Source organism: Euwallacea similis, chromosome 3 (genome assembly GCF_039881205.1).
Source record: "Euwallacea similis isolate ESF13 chromosome 3, ESF131.1, whole genome shotgun sequence".
Lineage (NCBI taxonomy): Eukaryota > Metazoa > Arthropoda > Insecta > Coleoptera > Curculionidae > Euwallacea > Euwallacea similis.
Genome location: NC_089611.1, coordinates 576,612 through 594,662, shown reverse-complemented (window position 1 = coordinate 594,662; position 18,051 = coordinate 576,612). Strand labels below are relative to the sequence as shown.

The 18,051-nt window shown below is 34.8% G+C and overlaps 1 protein-coding gene and 1 long non-coding RNA gene across 7 annotated transcripts in view; one reads left to right on the top strand and one right to left on the bottom strand.

The window, feature by feature from the left end:
* Positions 1–18,051, top strand: part of LOC136419671 (ephrin-A5-like) — a 313,490-nt gene that overhangs the window by 225,922 nt on the left and 69,517 nt on the right. The window contains exon 1 of one of the 5 annotated variants that reach the window (XM_066406190.1): positions 5,103–5,668. The exons of 2 other annotated variants lie outside the window; for them this stretch is intronic. In XM_066406190.1, coding sequence (XP_066262287.1) covers positions 5,624–5,668 — 45 coding nt within the window. In that variant the 5' untranslated portion in view covers positions 5,103–5,623. Of the gene's footprint in view, positions 1–5,102; positions 5,837–11,894; positions 11,953–18,051 lie in introns of those variants that run through there. 2 more of the 5 variants (XM_066406193.1, XM_066406191.1) reach the window with 2 other exon arrangements.
* On the bottom strand, positions 9,563–11,200 carry LOC136419683 (uncharacterized). Of its 2 annotated transcripts, none has more exons than XR_010753128.1 (3): positions 10,988–11,200; positions 10,628–10,855; positions 9,563–10,010 (listed from the first exon to the last, which is right to left on the bottom strand). It is a non-coding gene; the product is annotated as an uncharacterized lncRNA (long non-coding RNA). The 2 variants fall into 2 exon arrangements; XR_010753127.1 differs by having other exon boundaries at positions 10,999–11,200.

Below are 18,051 nucleotides of genomic sequence, written 5' to 3'. Positions count from 1 at the left end.
AACTCTCTTTCGTTATTGTGTCCGTGAGGATTTGAATTCTAATATTTATGATTGTTGTAGAAATTAATAGAAAGGAAACAAAATTTGCATAAGGTCAGCATATGGTTGTAAGAATTTCAAGAATCTTATCTAAAAATTCTTGAAAATTTTGGAAAATCTTCCGCCCAACTCTAGAAGGTACTACTCTAATCTTTCCCCGAAAAATTTGTCCGGAGAGATACTCAAGAGTCTTGAGTAGTTCCTCTTGATTAAGTCTAGAATTTATTCCGAATATTGTTAATAAAATGCAAAACATTTCACATAAACGTCAGGCTCAGACGATAAGTCTTGAAAAATTACACCCTTTTGAACGCCAGACATGAACAGTTAAATATTCCCAAAATTCCCCGTGTACAGAGTGTCCCAGGTTTCATGATTAAGAGCCATATAACACATTTTAAGATGTGAGGTTCCATTTTCAGTTAGTTAAATACAACTATTTTTCCTAGATCCGCTACTAAGATATTTATTGCTATTCTTAAATCATCGTTACTGGATCAGCTCGGCTCGTTGTTTTGATGATTTATCTTTCATAAATACAATTCCTTCAATTAATCAATTTTACAATTTCCTCCATGCGCCAATTTTCCATACCAATATCCGTTTTCCCGATATCTTAATAAGCAGAATCGCTCGTTTTATTACAGCATTTCTTCGACCTTTGAGCCCGTTTTTGAATAAATTGTTCCAACGAGGTCATATCTCAACTTTGATTCCAGCAAATTTCCAGACAATTTCTCCGGCATCTGGTACCCATTTTCCTCTAACAACATACGTGCTCCAAGAAAGCACAATAAAAAATATAGGATCATTTATTTCTTCATTGTTAACGGTCTCCCTTTGTAAAGTTGTCTCAGCAAAATTCTTACAGCCACTAAAATGTGTTATATTGCAGTTATTAAATTTTTATATTTCTCTCTATGTGGGCCATTTTTCATGCTTCTGCACATTACTGCGGATCTCTTACTTTGTAAGGGGATACTTTTATCGTTTCCGGGGAAATTTAATTGCTTTTTGCCTCCTCCTCGAGGGTATTTGTGAAACTTTGTTTGAACTTAGACTCTTGAAATCTTCAGTTTCCACTGTAAGACTTTGTATTCAGATTTTTCAGCTGACGAAATCTACAGACTGAGTCCGTATTGATTATTGATTTCCATATTATAATGATATCCCTGAGAAATGTTTAGGCATGCCGCAAGTTTTGAAGAAAACAATTACGGCAAATATTCAAAAATGTTAAAGGGAAATGTGGCACAATAAATTTTCTCTTGACTTGGTTTAATGAAAGAACCCTATAAAGCCTTTGTCGATTGCTGCGTGATAATGCAATAATTGCTTCAAACCAAATCGTGTGCAAATAATACGTTATTATATTGAAAATATGAGTACCTATCAAAAGAGTAAAAGTACTACTTATGTGTTTTAACGATTCGCTTCTGGCTGTTACGATTAATTACCTACACTGTGTTGCGTAAATCGTGGAAATGTTGCAGCATTCATTTAAGTAGCAGTGATGATATAGATTAGTTACACTTTCGTGATTTTTACGTCTCATTTAATGTCTATGCCTGGACAGAGTTAAAAATGAGTTCAGTGAATGTGTGCGTTTTGGCACTTTTTCGGCCGAGTTTTGGCCACATGCAACGAATTAGAGTAATTTACTGCAGGAAGTTACTTTTCCACTATATGCATGTGTCTATCAGAGTTGATTGGTCACTCAATTTGATTACCAGAACTGACGTGATCTATTTCCCATGGGGTTCTTTTTATGCATCTTGTTTCTCATCTACGCGCATTAATCAATATTGCATTATGACTGGGCAAAAGGTATATTTAGAATGTACATGCGTGTTTTACATATCCGACTGGGTTCAGCTTAATTACACATTCTCCAATTATTACACCGCGTTTCTGGCAAATACACGAGGTTGGGAATATAATAAAATCGTCATAAAATATTTTCTATTGGTTCAAATATAAATCATCATGAAATTGTGGTTTGTGTAAATTTAACCAGCAAGGCGTTCGATGGCGTTAGGATTTTAGATCGGCTCAATAATCATTACAACGCGAAAGAACGTGAAAATGTGTGCCAGAGGGTGGTGAAATTATTTGACATAGAGACCGAATACGCGCAAATTAAAAATATTGTGAAATAAGATATCTAGAGATCTAGATGAGAGTATCGAAAATATTCAGAACCAGCATATCGATTGAACTACTGATTCGTAGAATCAGTACTCGGGTAGGAACCATCTGAAACGACGACTTTTCAGAGATCACTCTTGATATTTGATTTTGGTATTTTTTACCAACTTTACAGTACTGAATTGACGTGAAAATAAAGCCATGCCATTTTTCATCAATTTTGTGATGAATATTCCGGCATTTTAACCATCCACACATATATTAAATATTTAAAAATTATATTTACGAAATAACTTCAATTATAAAGTTATCATAGGATTGATTTTTAAATATGACCTTTTATACCAAATTAATACGTTTCACCGATGCTGTGGCAATAGCATTGTGCCAATAAACGAAATGCCGATTTCAATCATGCGTTAAATTAATTTCAGTAACACTGAGATAAAAATTTTCGAATGGATGTTCCAAAATGGGGGCAGGTTAAGCAAAGTTTAATAATTTGGCAAAGGAATGTAATATTCAACCAGAAATACGTATCAAAATGTGCGTCAGCTTGATTATACATTAAACTATTATATTCACAAATTTTGGCACCCAAAATATTGTTTTGTTTAGAACCTGCAAGTGCAGGATCGATTTCAGCATTATTTTATTCAACTTCAAATTTCCAAAACGCATTGTCCTTCTTTCTTTCTTCATAAATCTAGATCTAAAGAAACTTCAAATACCGTAAGTATCCTCAGAACTCGTCTTATATGCCGAAATGACAAAAAATTCTTTCGGTATCAGACTTCACTTTCCTAACAAGCCTCATTAACAAAATAAAATTATTCGTGTTAGTTTAGGGGTCCTTTCTATGAAGGCACGACACATTCCTCCGGCTCCTTTAATAGAGCTCGGGTTTAATGAGGGTCTTTAGTCTTTACCACAAATCTTTATTTGCGGTTTCCAAATAGATATCCCATTGTTTCGGTGCCTGTTTCGAGGTAGTTCTTGTCATCATCGAGGGTAGTGGTTCGTGGTGACAGGCCACACACCGGGTGGTTCTTTTTCAAATATTTATGCAATTTTGCTTTAACCTACGCAAGCTTAAACATCGGAGGTTTTTAGGATTCGTCACGTCTTGAAGAGCTTCGGGTGATGCCTCAAATATCATGGTTTTGTTTGTTTAGGACTCTTGGCCTTTCTAAAAATATAATATCCCTGGATATGCTTAATATGCAGTCAGTTTTAGGTATTTGGATAGTTGAGCAAATTAGGAAAGGTTTAGAACGTATTAGGCATATTTAAAAATAAAAATATTAAGCTACATAAATGTGTGTCCCGAATAGCTGCACAGCGAAAAAGTCGGTGAAGAAATGGATTATTTTGCAGTTTGGGTACGAATTTGTTAATATTTGTTTTGTTGCATAACCGACAGTTTTTGTGCGTTCTTGATTATTTCATTGAAAATTGAATTCAGTTTAATATGGATTGATTTACTTCTTGATAATCGTTATAGTCTGGTATAGCGATAGCGTGTTTAGAATCAGTTCAAACGCTGGCGATGCCTTTATATTTTAACAATATCTCACTGGCTACAAGGGCTCATTTTGCGGGCAGGTAAGGCCAGGCAGCTCAATCTTTATGGTCTTTAGTAGAGATTAAAGTAATAGCTCCCTAATAATCTTTGTTAAGGACGCTTGTTTGTTCTTGCAGTTTTTTATTCATTTGATTTCTCCAATACGTTTACAATTAATTGATAGCGTAAACTCGCCAATTATGTTATTTTGATATAATTTGAAAAAGGAATTCACCTATTTCGATTTGGTGGATATGATGGTTTCTAAAATTCAAACTTCGGCGATTCTCGAAATCGCAATGTTCCTCAACAATTTCAAGAGGAAAAAGTAAATTATTTCTGAAAATCTCTCCCGTTACATTTTTTCTTGGAGTTTGGCGATTGTCGAATTTCCATTTTGTATTACACACCTATCAATTTCTTCCGAATTTCGTGCTGAAATTTGTCACGAAAAATGGGTTGTCTTTATGTATATATTTTTAAATTTTGCTTGCACATTATTCACCTCAGTGGTTGAGCAATTCTGCCGAGCGTAACAGTGGAAGTTTTGTGTTCATGGCGCACGCTCGGACGTGGGAGCCGGACGTTGGTCTATGCAGATTGTCTGGACGTTGGTTTAAACAGTGCGTTCGGACGTTCCTTGCTGGTCGGATATATTGGACGTATTGGACGTAGGGACGTCCAACGACGATTGGGTTTTCTGCAGTATCCGTCCATTTTTATATATTTTTCTGCACTAATTCGTTTACCCCTCTCACATCCTGGTAAATTGCATACTCGAACGATGTTAAATTTCGTGTGTTTCTGAAGTATGGTTATATGGATAACAATAAAGCATGATGTGAATACTTAAGTATTATACATACGCAAAACGGGCATGCTTGCATCTACTCATTATATTTCTGCATTCTGCCTGACTATGAAAAGTTAACATTTCATACGTTGGGTCGAAATTAGTTCAAGGCAGCCCATCATATTCGCACTACGTGTCATGTGGAAAAAATGATCCCTTGCATTTTCTCTCATAGCTCACCGGTGAAATATTAAACCGCAAAACCAGACCCACGATAAAACCTGTCCTTGCTTCAAACTATGCTGGTTTAAAACGAAAGTCGTCTGGAATGTGTCAACACTTACAGTCGAAATTGCGCTTCTAGGAAAAAGGGCGGAAAACCAACAAAGACATTTTTATTTTTTGAGTCCAAAACGAACCGAAAAATGGCCAAAAAGCACTCAGGTTAGAGACGAATGTTTACAAATTATTTAGGCATGTAAAAGTGGCAAAGCGAGGAGCAAGAGCCGTTCGAAACCCATACCTGGCTCGGGAATTTATCTGATCGAGCGTTGAAAGTTGAAAAGTCGTCAGTCGCGTTCGGGCTCTCGAACGGAACGAGTGGTAAGCGGAGTTCTTGTGCCGAACAACCGAACAGTTCCGAACCGCTTCGTGAAACATGAGTGTTGTACTCCGAACAAAAAATCGTTGCTCACGATTCGGCCGGTGCCCGAAGAATGGGTAGGAAATATCCCGCTCGGAGGACCCCGACAACATGTAGTTAGGTTGCAAAGGGGATTATTTCATACACACAGGATACATACGTGCTCTCGTGTTGCTCTTTGTAAAAGAGTTCTCTTCAAGTCCAAACTATCTGTGATATCGTTGATTGCATTACTTACAAGTATATTTTTACACGGACGTGACGGGAGTGAACAAAGTGAATGCTTCTTCTTGACGAAGATCGGACCCTCTTAGTGCTCACTAACGCAACAAGGATATCCCTATGAAGTTCAATGTGCAATGTTTACTAGTGATGTTTCTGTGATATTCTCGTTTAGTGGCGGGTGACGAAACCCTTTTGTTACAAACGCGAAAAAATGGCTTTACAAGGATATTTCAAACGCCACATCCAATCTCCTCCGGTGAGTTAGTAGATCGCACCACCCCACAAACTAACATTAATCGCGGTTAGGCCATTTTACTAACCATTACTAACACAGGACTTTGTCCGCGCTGCCCGCTTTAGAGGCCAGTGGTCAAGAGAAGCGAATGTGGCCGGCGAGGATCGGAGTTCTTTTGTGTTCTTGTAGGTACGTTTTAAACAAGTTTTGTGTTCTTGTAAAACAGACAATGATTATTTTCATTTTTTCCCGTACGGTCGTGGAATGTTATTTCGATTAGTTCAGGGGATAACAGGAAATTGTTTCTCATGATGGTGGACGACGTTCCACCGTTTATTATAATCCACCTTTCTTAGTTCGTTATTATTCTTTGTCCTCCAGATGTTGGAAAAAAGGGCAAACAAAATTGGACGAAACTCTTGATTGAATTTGTCCGTTTGTTCGTTCCTCGAGGGGTAATTTAAATACAGTTGGATAGCGGTGCAGTCCTCTGGCTCCAAGACTGGGAGTCATGAATGGGGATTGGGGTTTGTATCGATTTTCGCATTTATTTCCATTTGAGCCCCACATGTTGCCAAGCGTTTTGTTTGAGTTGAGCTGTGATTTGGCCCGAATGATTTTCCTGTTTTTGTGGCGTTGTAGGATTGATGCGTGTGAGAAGTCTTATTGCCGCCAATTAAAACGTTTCATGGAGATAAATCGTTGAAAACTGAGTTAAAATCATTCTCTCGCCGCCTAATTTCGGAATACTGTTGCCATTTCATCTTTCGATCTTCACCTTTAAATTTCCGATCAACCTAATTAATTGCTGTTCATCCCGCACTTCTCCATACTTGTATTCTATGGGAATTAGCATCCTCGCGCCAGTCAAAATGCCATCTTCTTGTCTTCCATATGTGAAACTAGAGATTCAAGAAGTATCAACTAGAATTTGCCTCGTTTTAGTTCATTTCATTTTATTCCATATATTCTATAGTTTTTAGTTTCATGTTGCCAAGCGCTTTGTTTCAAAACTGATTTCCCTTGATATTTTCTCGTTTATGTGGTGTTGCTGGACTTTTGCATTCAGCATTTTAAGTTTGAAATCACCAGTATTTAAAAATTAACAACAGTCATTAAGTCAGTACATGATGGGCAAATTTTCATGTTTATGCACTAAAGATATACAATAAAAAATACAACATTTTTGTGTTAATGTGGGTCATAGTTCATTTAGTCATCATTGAACAGATAATTTTTTCATTTAAATGAATTAAGATGTTTTGAAACTAACATCAACTGAAGTTACTTTTTTTTACAGTAAATACCGCGATTTATCTATACATAACGTGGTTTACGGGTTGTTTGTTTAATTAACATATGGTTAAAACTTCTATGATAGTTATTTCGCCTCATTTATCCTTAAAATATCTTCCAGAAACTAAGAAAAACACCATACTAAAATATTTCGCTGAAAGCAGTAGTAACTCCCACATACGCATCTGAAACATATTTCAGTCAATGTCTTGAAGAACACAATTCGATAGATCCATTTTTTGAGGTTAAAAGAAAATCTATTGCATTAAACCAAGACCGAAAACTTACAATGTTGCAAATCGTTAATGTGAACGAATACACATCTTTAAAATAATTGGCATTTAAGGTAATAGGCACTACGTAGGGCAATACCTTAAGAAACCTAAAAAGAATTAGAACAATCCTTAATAGAGGTTCTCAGTGTTTTTTAGAGTTTGTTAGGAGTAGGTTAACTAATGCTGAAACTGAAGAGTGTCTTCAGAAAGCGTTCAGTAATTTGAACTAAAAGCAACACAAGAAATATGAAAATTACTTAAACTAATGGAAGGTAGGAATGTCCATAAACCATGTGAAAAATGCGATTTTCATGTTTGAAATACATGGTTCGTAACATAAAAATTGCACTTTCTGGGGGTAGGGTCACTTCTTTGATATATAGAGTACATATAATTTTAGCCTTTCACCTTAGTTTGCTGACAACTTCGTGACAGGCAATATTTTAGGTATAGACTAATAATAACGGTGTAAATATATTGTATGTTTGAGACGGATTGTTCCTTCTTTACTTCCTAGACGTAACGCTTTAATTCTGTAATTTTTTTCGTTTTTCTAATAATTTTTGCCTATGTTCTTCGCCGAAACATTAAGAACAGCTTTCGTCCAAGCGATTGGTAAAGGACGAACGTTATTCTTAGTTAATTTTTATTGAAAATGTGTGTACTACTTGTGTGTGAGGCGTCATATGTAAATCAAAAAAAGAGAAAATGAACAATCCTCTTCAAACATATAGAACACGTTTCAGAACCATTTTGCTATCTGAATTGGTGTGATCCAAAGTACCATCAAAGTGCTCACTTCCATTGAAACCCTTTGATTAAGTTTCAGTTCCCGACAGTTAGAACGAACTCCAGATTGTAAAGTATTTGAAAATACCTCCTACAAGTGTAAATTGCATATTCTTTAAACTGAAAAAACTTAACATCTGTCACTTCACTAACCCCTTTTATCGAATATAGCCAAATGAAGACAATGACTATGATAAACGCACTCCAGTTAGCAAGTTTTAATGCATTTAAAGCAACTCAATGACACTAAATATCAAGATTATAATAATTATAGTTTCTTGCAACACTGATGTATTGACAATAACGGTGTGATAAATATAAGGTCTAATCTGCATAGCGAAATCGCAATAATTGGATTGCATAAATGATATGAATGGCACCTGGAATAACATGAAGGAGATACAAATGAGATAATGCTTTATTGTGCAGTGGTATCTGGGTTTCTGTGCTAAGAAGTGCCATGAATGCGTAGTTTGTTGCGAGTTTGAGGGATATAAGAGCTCTTTGATTAATTGAATTACACATCAGACACTTGGTTGCGCTGTAATTTTAACCGAAAAAAATTGCTGATTTTCTAAAAACGTGATGCGTCACCTCAAATTTGAAGATCGTTCGTTGAAGGAGGTTCGTTAAATTTTTCATTAGAAAAAGTAATTGAATGGAAGTGCATAGGTACAAGAGACTCATAATTTTCAAATTTTCTAAAGGAATGTTTTGTAAACAATTATTTGATCAAATTCACGTTCAGCGCTATTCGAAATCAGGTCGAGTTAAAGAATGGTTCGTTAAAACGCATAATAGTGTATTATATTACGAAAATAGTAAGAACCACGTTACAAGCGAGACAAAAGTTTGCGACCGAGCCGCAGGCGAGGTCAGTAATTTCGGATAGCGAAGAAACATAACTTTCTTTCGAGTTGTATACAATGCTTTTTCTATAACCTACTGCTGTTTCATCATAAACTCATTGAAATTTCAATTCTGCCAATCTCCGGAGATGACGCTTCTTTTGTTTGTATTCCGAAATTGTAGGGCAACAAACGTGTTTATTGTGGAAATGCGAAGACATCAGTGTGAATCAGCTGCTAACTGTGCGTAATAACATTACATAACAGTATCCAAGTTTATTATATGTATAGCACTTGCCTGCAATTGCTAATTTTCTGCTTTGGGTCATTATTTGCTAAGATTATTTGCAATTTACTGGCAAATAACTAAAAAATAATCACATTTACTGTGTATTGCTGTAAAATGATATGAGAATGGAACATTTATTGTGTATTTTTGTAGAATGATATGAATACAAATGTGTGTGGTATCGCTAATGATTTTCAGAAGAAGGTCAAAGTATCCGAAAGAAACACGTTCCTTTGGCACTTAGGTAAAGGATAATTTTCAAATGTTTTAGCTCAAAGCCGATACCTTGATCTATTTCAAAAGCACATGATAGAAGGAACAATTTCTACTTAAACAGCCTTTTCAAATAGAGTTATGGATAAAGTAACAATTTTAACACAGATTATTTCCAAATTTTCACAAATAGGCCTTAAAGCCTTCTTCAATCTTGATATAACCATAAAATGTAATTTACATTGTTTATTCAAAAAGTAACCGACTTTAGAAAGACAGAGCTATTAGCATTGCGACCCTTAACTTTCTGTTTCTTCAACTCGTGTTCCCTTTGGAAAATTCGCAGATGTAGATTATATCCCAGATTATCTTCCTCTTCCGTCTTCTTCAATCCTCATCTATTAAGAAATCATTATCTTTATTCTATTACGGTTATCCACCAAAAAGACTGCCCGTCTTTTCCTCGTGTTTTCCTCCATCCACCAGAATTGACCCACTGGATGCATCATCGAGGTCGGGGAAGGTCGATTTTTATTGCTAATAATCATGGTGGAAGAGGATCAGTCTTAGTACTATCTATTGTTGTTCCAGTGTTTCTTTGATTTTATATATTGCTTTGCAACAGAAATCCCATGTTCGTTTGTCAATGTGGCCTATAAATGAGTTGTCAATGTGTTGCACAAATGGGGTTGTTGATAGGAACAAAACAGTTGTCAAAAATATTTAATTATTACTTTCGGATTTTTCATATGACTTACAATATTTACATCTATAATTTTGCAAGACACAAAATCAGTACGGTATGAACAGTACATGCACCTGAAGGCCATCAAAATAATTTTAAATTTATCGAAATTGTATCACTGATCTCCATTTCCTGGTACGTGATGAAAGGTATTTTGCTTATTGCAGAGTTTTACCGGAATATGATTTTCATTTAATAAATTGAAGTAAATTGATTTGCGTGACAAAAGTGCAGCAATTGGATCCATTGGTATCATTACGCTTCCATAAAAGAATTCATATTAACTTTGTTTAGGTCTCACTGTAGCGTGCTACCTTTTGGTTTTTCTCTTGCATTAACTTATAATACTGATTGTGATGGTTCAAAATGCATAAATATTACTGGGGAATTATATAAGCATCCGAATGTGGGAATTTTTTTAATTTTCTATAATTGACAACGGGACTGGCCTTTGTGACATATAATATGAGAAAGTTGCTCTAGCATGAATATTGACTTCTGAAGAAAGATAAATGAAAGACCTACGTCTCAATGTCCCAGGCAGTGTTTCCTCTCAATGCGAATGATAAAAATCATTGTATCTCCTTCTTTAATGCTAGAATTGGGGTCCATTTCAAAATAACATCATATCCTCAGGAAAATTCCATTTCTTGGAGTTGCTGTTCAGATGCCTTTAACGCATACAAAAGTATTGATTTCTCCTTTCAGGGATTTGTTGATGTCTTTGTCTTCACTTCAGTAAATGAGTACGCACTAGAAATTCTGATATTTAAATTCTATCGCACGCTGCAGCGTGCATAAAACGGCTATTATAATACATGCGAAATAAAAATAATATAATTAAATAGGTGAAGCAAAAGGACGTATATACAGGTACATACATACATATTTCTTACGTGATTAGTAAAGCTTCAAAGTAGTATATTTTTGGCCAAGCAGGTTCTCGATTTATTTAACTGCTAAACTCTTTTCCCATTCAAAATTTAAACCAAATATCTGTCGCTATAACACAGTTCATCAAAACTTTCCAAACTATTTTCAATCAAGTGTAGAACTCTAACTGATGAGTCTGAAATTTTGATAATATGTGGAGTTAGTCATCTAACACACCTTAGTTTACTCTATAATATCGAACTCGATATTAGATCTAATAATTGTAATCTAATCAAAGGTTAAACATGTGATTAATTAGTGGTCCACTTGAAGTTATACCGAAAATTGCACTTGCTTAAGTGCTTTATTGAAAATAGAAATATGTTTAGGGCAAATTTTGAAATTCCAGAGAGTTTGGGAGCAATGAGGAACTATCACTTTCGCCCATTTTGGGTTTCTCGTTAACATCCTCAAAATGTCCGCATTTCCATTAACACATCTAGGCCTTTGAACGGAACATCATTAACGTTAAAATGTCCACTTTGAAGTTACCAACAGGAAGTTGCCGGAACATAACTTAGTTTCAAAAGAGTCTGAAACGTCTTAATGTGTTTTAGATACATATATAAACAGTTTAATTTAACATTTCGACGTATAATCACTTGTTTGCAAAAAGTGATATTTTTAAAATAGAGTTTTGTGTATAATCTTATCACAACAAAATAGAACAAAGCCATATATGACAATAATATTTATCACCCAATTTGAGAATTTATCAATTAAACAATAAAGCCCCTCAGTTATTTTATATCGATTTTTTCTTCATTCTCAGAAGGTGACAATTATTATTATCAGTTAAAAAACATTTATCTAATCGTATTAGAAATTCGTTTTCTGTTTAAGATACTTATTTGGTCTTAGTCAGTGAGCCTTTGTAGACGCTGTGTGTATATTTTGTGATGATGCAGCAGATTAAGGTAAGATAGTCATAATAATAATTCCTAGCTTTTTCACTGAGAATCGAAACGTTATCATCGGAAACAAAAGAAGTGAAACAGGTTCCCAACACTCATTTCTCTCTATCTCCCTATATGTAGCCAGCATGTAGTAAACCTCCACAGAGCCGTCCATTTTACATAAATAAACGTAGAATAACAAAATCCTTATCTAAACTCGATCTTTGGCGAAGATAGCAGCTAGCCGTATGGTACCATATATTTTGCACAAAGCAACGGCACCGATCGAACCAGCGAAGAACCTGGGACCAACGAAGGACATACCGAGAAACATCGGCGGCCAGGTTACGTTTTAAAAAATCAGAGCCATCATCTCTACCGTATAAAATATTAGAGAGTGCCTTCATGAAACTCGTTTGAAACATACCTTCGACAACAACAAAAGAAGAAAGAAGAAGCCTTGAACGGGCCGGCGTTCCGCGGTTCTTGACCATCATTCTTTTGGTTCTTTTAGTTGTCGAGAGGAACAGAACCAGGTGCAAACGAATAATGAAATAGCCTAAATGTGCTTTTATTATTCGTGTTGACTATGTCTGCGTCGGATGCTGATGGTGTGCTTTACGTGTTATTGAGGGTATTGTACGGAGAATGCACGTTGGATAGTGTTGAAAATATGCGAACGTGTTATATTAGCGGCAATTTGGTACCTGTTACTCATACCCTATCGAGTTTCAGGCTAATGAGTTAACTGTTAATTAGTAGGAAAAATCGATGAGGCATAAGACCCTTAATTGGATTAGCTGATCAAAAATTAAACTAGTAGCTGCCGGAGGCATGTTATACTATAGGGCCGTGTGGTTATATATCGAGCGATATTAATTATTCTTATTGAAATGCAAAATTTATTGAATAATTTTACCTACAGAACACAAGAATTTACATAAGAACTGTTAACTGAACTCAAATATTGCACAAGTGAAACACGAGCTTCTGACATCCACTCTTATTCTAAGAAAATTGCTCGCATCCCATCATTTAACTGAACAATAATGAAGTCCCATGGTATCACCTATAAATCATAAGTAGTGAATCGACAAAGAAGTGTATAGTATGTAGGGTAAAACATTTAACTAGAGCCGTTGCATAGGTTCCTCTAAAATGCCTCATTTTTGTCAAGCCTAACCGTTTTTAAGTATTTACCGAGGTATTTTAAACATAACAATTGTAAACGCAGAAATGATTAAAATCACAACAATTGATAAAGACGAAAATTATTTTCAACATTGCTAAGACTTTTCTGTAATTCTCAAATGTACATGGTCAATGATTTACATGGATTCTTTAATGTCTTATCTTTAGAGCTGCCATAATGGATAAATTTGTATTAAAAAAATTGGTGGTGGTTTTTGCCTCCAAATTGAAGAGTAAAATTCTTGAAGAGATTCCCTAATTTTTCATTCATTCGATAATCAACGATTTGCTTTGCTGATAAAGAATTTATGCCAGTTAATTAAATGTTCCGCCCTATATATGTAATCCATTTATTCTGTAATTGTGTGACTGAGTCGAGCATTGGATCATATTTTATATTCTTATATTGTATAATGTGCCTAAGGTCAGCTTCTATTATATTTAAATATGGCATGCACTTGGTCAATTTAATTGATATGTAATATGAATTTGAAGAGGGCGTTTTATGGGAGTGTCTTATTCGTACATTATCCTATTTGCAATATTATGATCCAGTACTTATTAATTATCTCACAACTATTTTCTGACGTGTTTACCATATCCTGGTATTTCATATTTTTGCTCGTTAATGTTTTAATGAAGTAATTATTCCCGGAAGAAAACCCAAGTAGTGAGATGGCCTGTTAATGATAATCTTGCGAGTAATTTTGTTAATGTTTTGTTCAAGGCACAATGCAGTAAACAATGCAAATATTCAATTACCAGTCTAAGAAATTACTGTGGATGGTTGGAAATCTAGTAGCTGCAATCTTAGAAGCTCATTCGAGTTAGAACTAACCCCAACTAGAGACTAATCCAGAAAAGTTAAACCATGAAAATGGAACTGGCAGGAAAGGTTCCATTAGCTCCTCCGTAGTATTGAATTATATAAAGCCATGATGGAAGATTATCTATCAAAAATGCTTTAAGAGGAGTTTTACATATTTAAAAGAAGTTATTACGGTTTTTTCATATCGGCTACATCATTTCACTTTTTACATTTTCTCACAAACAAACTTATTTAGAACTCTCCATTTAACCTACTTTCTAACTAGATATTATAATTTAAAGCATATCTCCCTTCGTGCACTACCAAAAATATCTACCAGATGTATATTTTCTAGTTAATTATATTATCAAATTGACGAGAGTCTCGGTCTTATGAGATATTACCACCTTATCATCAGCCCACATAGAGTATAGTGTGACTTCCTCCATCGTTGAATAAATAAACCGATATAACATTTTTAAGATGTATTTGTAGCTGTATTCCTATTTGAGATAATCATTTCCTTATTAGGAAGGTACCGTAAAGTTGTAGGAGAGGTCATTTTCAATTTAAATTTTACAGCGCGCATTTTCATTTATTATAATTATGGGCGTTTTCAATACGTGCATTAGTGTCGAAAGCCTTACTGAGGTCCATAAAAGCGAAGAAGAAGTCACGAAAATCTTTTTCTCCTCTCGGTGCGTTTTCTCATTGGGAAATGTAATTAAGAGTGGTGTTCATAGACAACGAATACTGCGTTATCTGTAAGTGACGCAGTATTTCTTGTCTACAGATTTTTTTAAATTCTGTTAATCAAAATATCTGTAATTATATCTAGAAAATAGTTTTCATAGAATCGATGAAAACGAGCAATGATCGACTCTTCTTTCATGTTTAATTAAATAATACGATTTAAACCATTCAAAATATTACGGCCAGTTTGCATTTCCAGATTACTCTTCTTGTCATACTTTGTTTGAACAACATATGGCATATGTATAATGTTAGATAATGATTGTTGATTTGTTAATAGTCTTTTTGGAAGATTTTAATTAATGTGCTCTTCCTTTTCTCAGATTCTTCAGTGATCTTAATTTAGTATGAAACCCCTCCATAATCTGACAGAAAATGGTAAATCTCTTGTCATTTCTTGAAACTCTTAAGTTTTTGAATCTTATGGAAACTTTTTCTCGCGATATTTCTTCGATATTGACAGTTAATTAAGTGGTGAACACCCTTTATACAAATTGAAATTCAAACTCTAACTACTGACTTTAACGACATCGCAATAGGCTCAAAGTGAATTTTTAATTCGGTTTATTAATAGTCAATTCCTATCTAAACACTACCATTCTCTAGGTAGACCACAATCTGCCCAAACTCGGTTATTGACCTTTACCGTTCGTCACAGCCGTAAGAACCAAAATTTAATTACTCCGCAACGAGGTGAAGATTTGTTGATTCGTTTAACTTTTCAAATTTAGAACCATTTTGATGCGTAATCTTTGTTGAGCTTCGAATTTGATAAGTAGGCCATATTTATCATTTTTCATCTTTGCAAAGAACTGTAAATTGTATTTAGTTTTTGGTGAAATCCTCGTTTTGAGCTGCGGCTTTGAACCGCAAGCTCGATTGTTGTCAATCTAGTTTAACCTGAAGAGGCCTTTTGTCTGCTCTGTGGTGTTGGCCAAAACCTCTAGTTTCTTTTATAATGTTTTAAAAACGATTATAAAATCGTTTTCACAAGATTGTGGGTCAATAATCAAAATAAAAGATGCTGAAAATCTGTTTCCAAGGAATAAAAAAGTAATTTAAAGGTATTACGGCGATCTGAGGTTTATTCTCATAAAATTTGAATCGAGGTTTTCAAAAAGCAATAAAAGTACTAATGTTGCGTGTTTTTAATTGTTTTCTTGTTTTTAAGTCTCCAAATAAGCCTTATATGCAACAATAATTTGGAGCTAATATCATCACTTTCCTCTACAAGATAATGCAATAAAAATTGCGTACATTTCCATTCCTGGCAGATTAAGTAATTGGTCTTATTGCCTCTGATTTTCTATGGAGGTATAAAAAAATGAAAACCCTATCAGATAGGTTCTAATGTACTCCATGTGACCAAAAATGCTTTAACGAATTTCGATCTTCTCACTATTTCGATTTTATATCATCACAATCTCTAATCATATGTTTTATTTGATGATTAATACATTTGTTTGCTTTTTCCGTGTAGTATGAATCATCTCGCATAGACTTTCTCAATTCCCCGAAAAATGCATAGATTATGATATTCCTAAAATATATTACTAATTTGATTATTCACAAAATCGACTAGTCCATTTGGATTTTACCATCCAACGTGTGGTCCAACACAGTTGCTTCCTTGATTTCTCCATATCAAACCTCTTGCATATTTTATAAACCCTCCTATTTATTTTGTCATTCTTCGCTCAGTCACTCATTGATTTCATTTCTATAATTACCAATACTTTTTATGCACCAATGTAAAGTGATCTTTTCTATGTAACTTTATTGTTCGGCTATGCAACATCAATAATGCTAGATAGTTCGATGTTGTAGAGGTAATTAATCCAAGAAGAATTGAACAGGCCTTCTCGCCCATAAGGATCGTAAGAATCCATCTGTCAATGATTCCAAATTCGATTTAGAGGGCTTCATTTAATAAGGCCACGGACAATACGTCAGTATCAAAGTCGAGTCAATATATGATTAATAAATTGCTATGAAAAAAGAGATGTTAAAACCGTCAGATACGAGAATAATGAACCCTGAAAGGATCGTATAATTTAATTAGGCAGCACTACAAGGAAAAGGTAACCTTTCTATCAGGAATAGATTTGGTTAGAAAGAATCGCTGAGCTTTCTGAAAACTCCGCGTTATTTCGGTGTTCAGTAATAACTTAGTAGTTCAAAGATTCAACCCCATTCGCTTAGGTTCTCGCTCATATCGCAATTGTGTTGGTCCTTAAGACAAAGCGTCTACAATTTTTCTTTTTCCCTTTCATCAGTGATTCCATCTCGAACTGTTTATGCTTGGGTTGATATTGGTTGTTTCCGGGTTATCCATCACGTATGCATAGAGATTACTACCTGCCAGAGGCTTTTGTTTGGTTAACTTATCATGATTTGCTGACCTAAATAAAGCCGTAGACAGTTTAGAGCTCTCAACTATGCATGAGGCCCTTTCATTGTGATACTCGTGTCTAAGAGAGTGATGTTCAACTGTATCTACAAACTTTCACGAGTAATTTGAAATTGGTGATGAGATTCCTGAGAGCTAATGCATGCTGCCGAAAGTCTAACACCATATAAAAAAGTGAAGAGAAATTTTGAAAGAGAAGATTGGGACAACTCAGAAACATCAGAAGAATCTCTTGCATATCCAAAGCAAATTCCTAGACGCCATACTGCTTATACAGAGATGAAAAATCTACAGATTTACATAATTTTTCATGGACTACTCATTGACTAATTGATTTATATTTGAATTTGTTTAGAGTCAAAGAGACATCATGCCATGTTAGAACAAGTATTGGCACTAATTTTTCACTTCTTGCTCTTTTTTGATTTCTCTTTCTAAGTTTTATTCATAAAACTACTTCATCTGTATGTAACTCGGAGGCAGGCATTATCTTCATGCCATACATTTTGATTAATGGGTACGTAATAATTCACTCCAAAATAGAACCTAAATGAATGTTCTTGCTAGACCGTATGTTCAAATAATAATTTTGCAGGTTCTGGTTAGTTCCGAGGGCATATAATCACATAGCGAGTGAGCATTGTAGGGGTAAATAGAAAATAATTAATCATTCTCATAAAAAAGCTTCCAGTAGATTAGGAACTGAGTAATCACCTCTTGGGATAGATTACTGAGAAATTTGTCTGCTCCCAGAATAGACCTCCAACAGAAGCTTTGAAAACCATTCCAAATAAAAACTTAGAAGCGAGTTACACCAGAAACGCAAAAGTTGTCTCGAAAACATCCAAAGAACTCATTTCAAGTGATGTAGAATTCTACGGCTTCTTCTACACGATATATTTAAATTGGCGCCCAAGCTAGTCAGTACGTTCTCCGGAATCCTTCAACTCAATTAAAT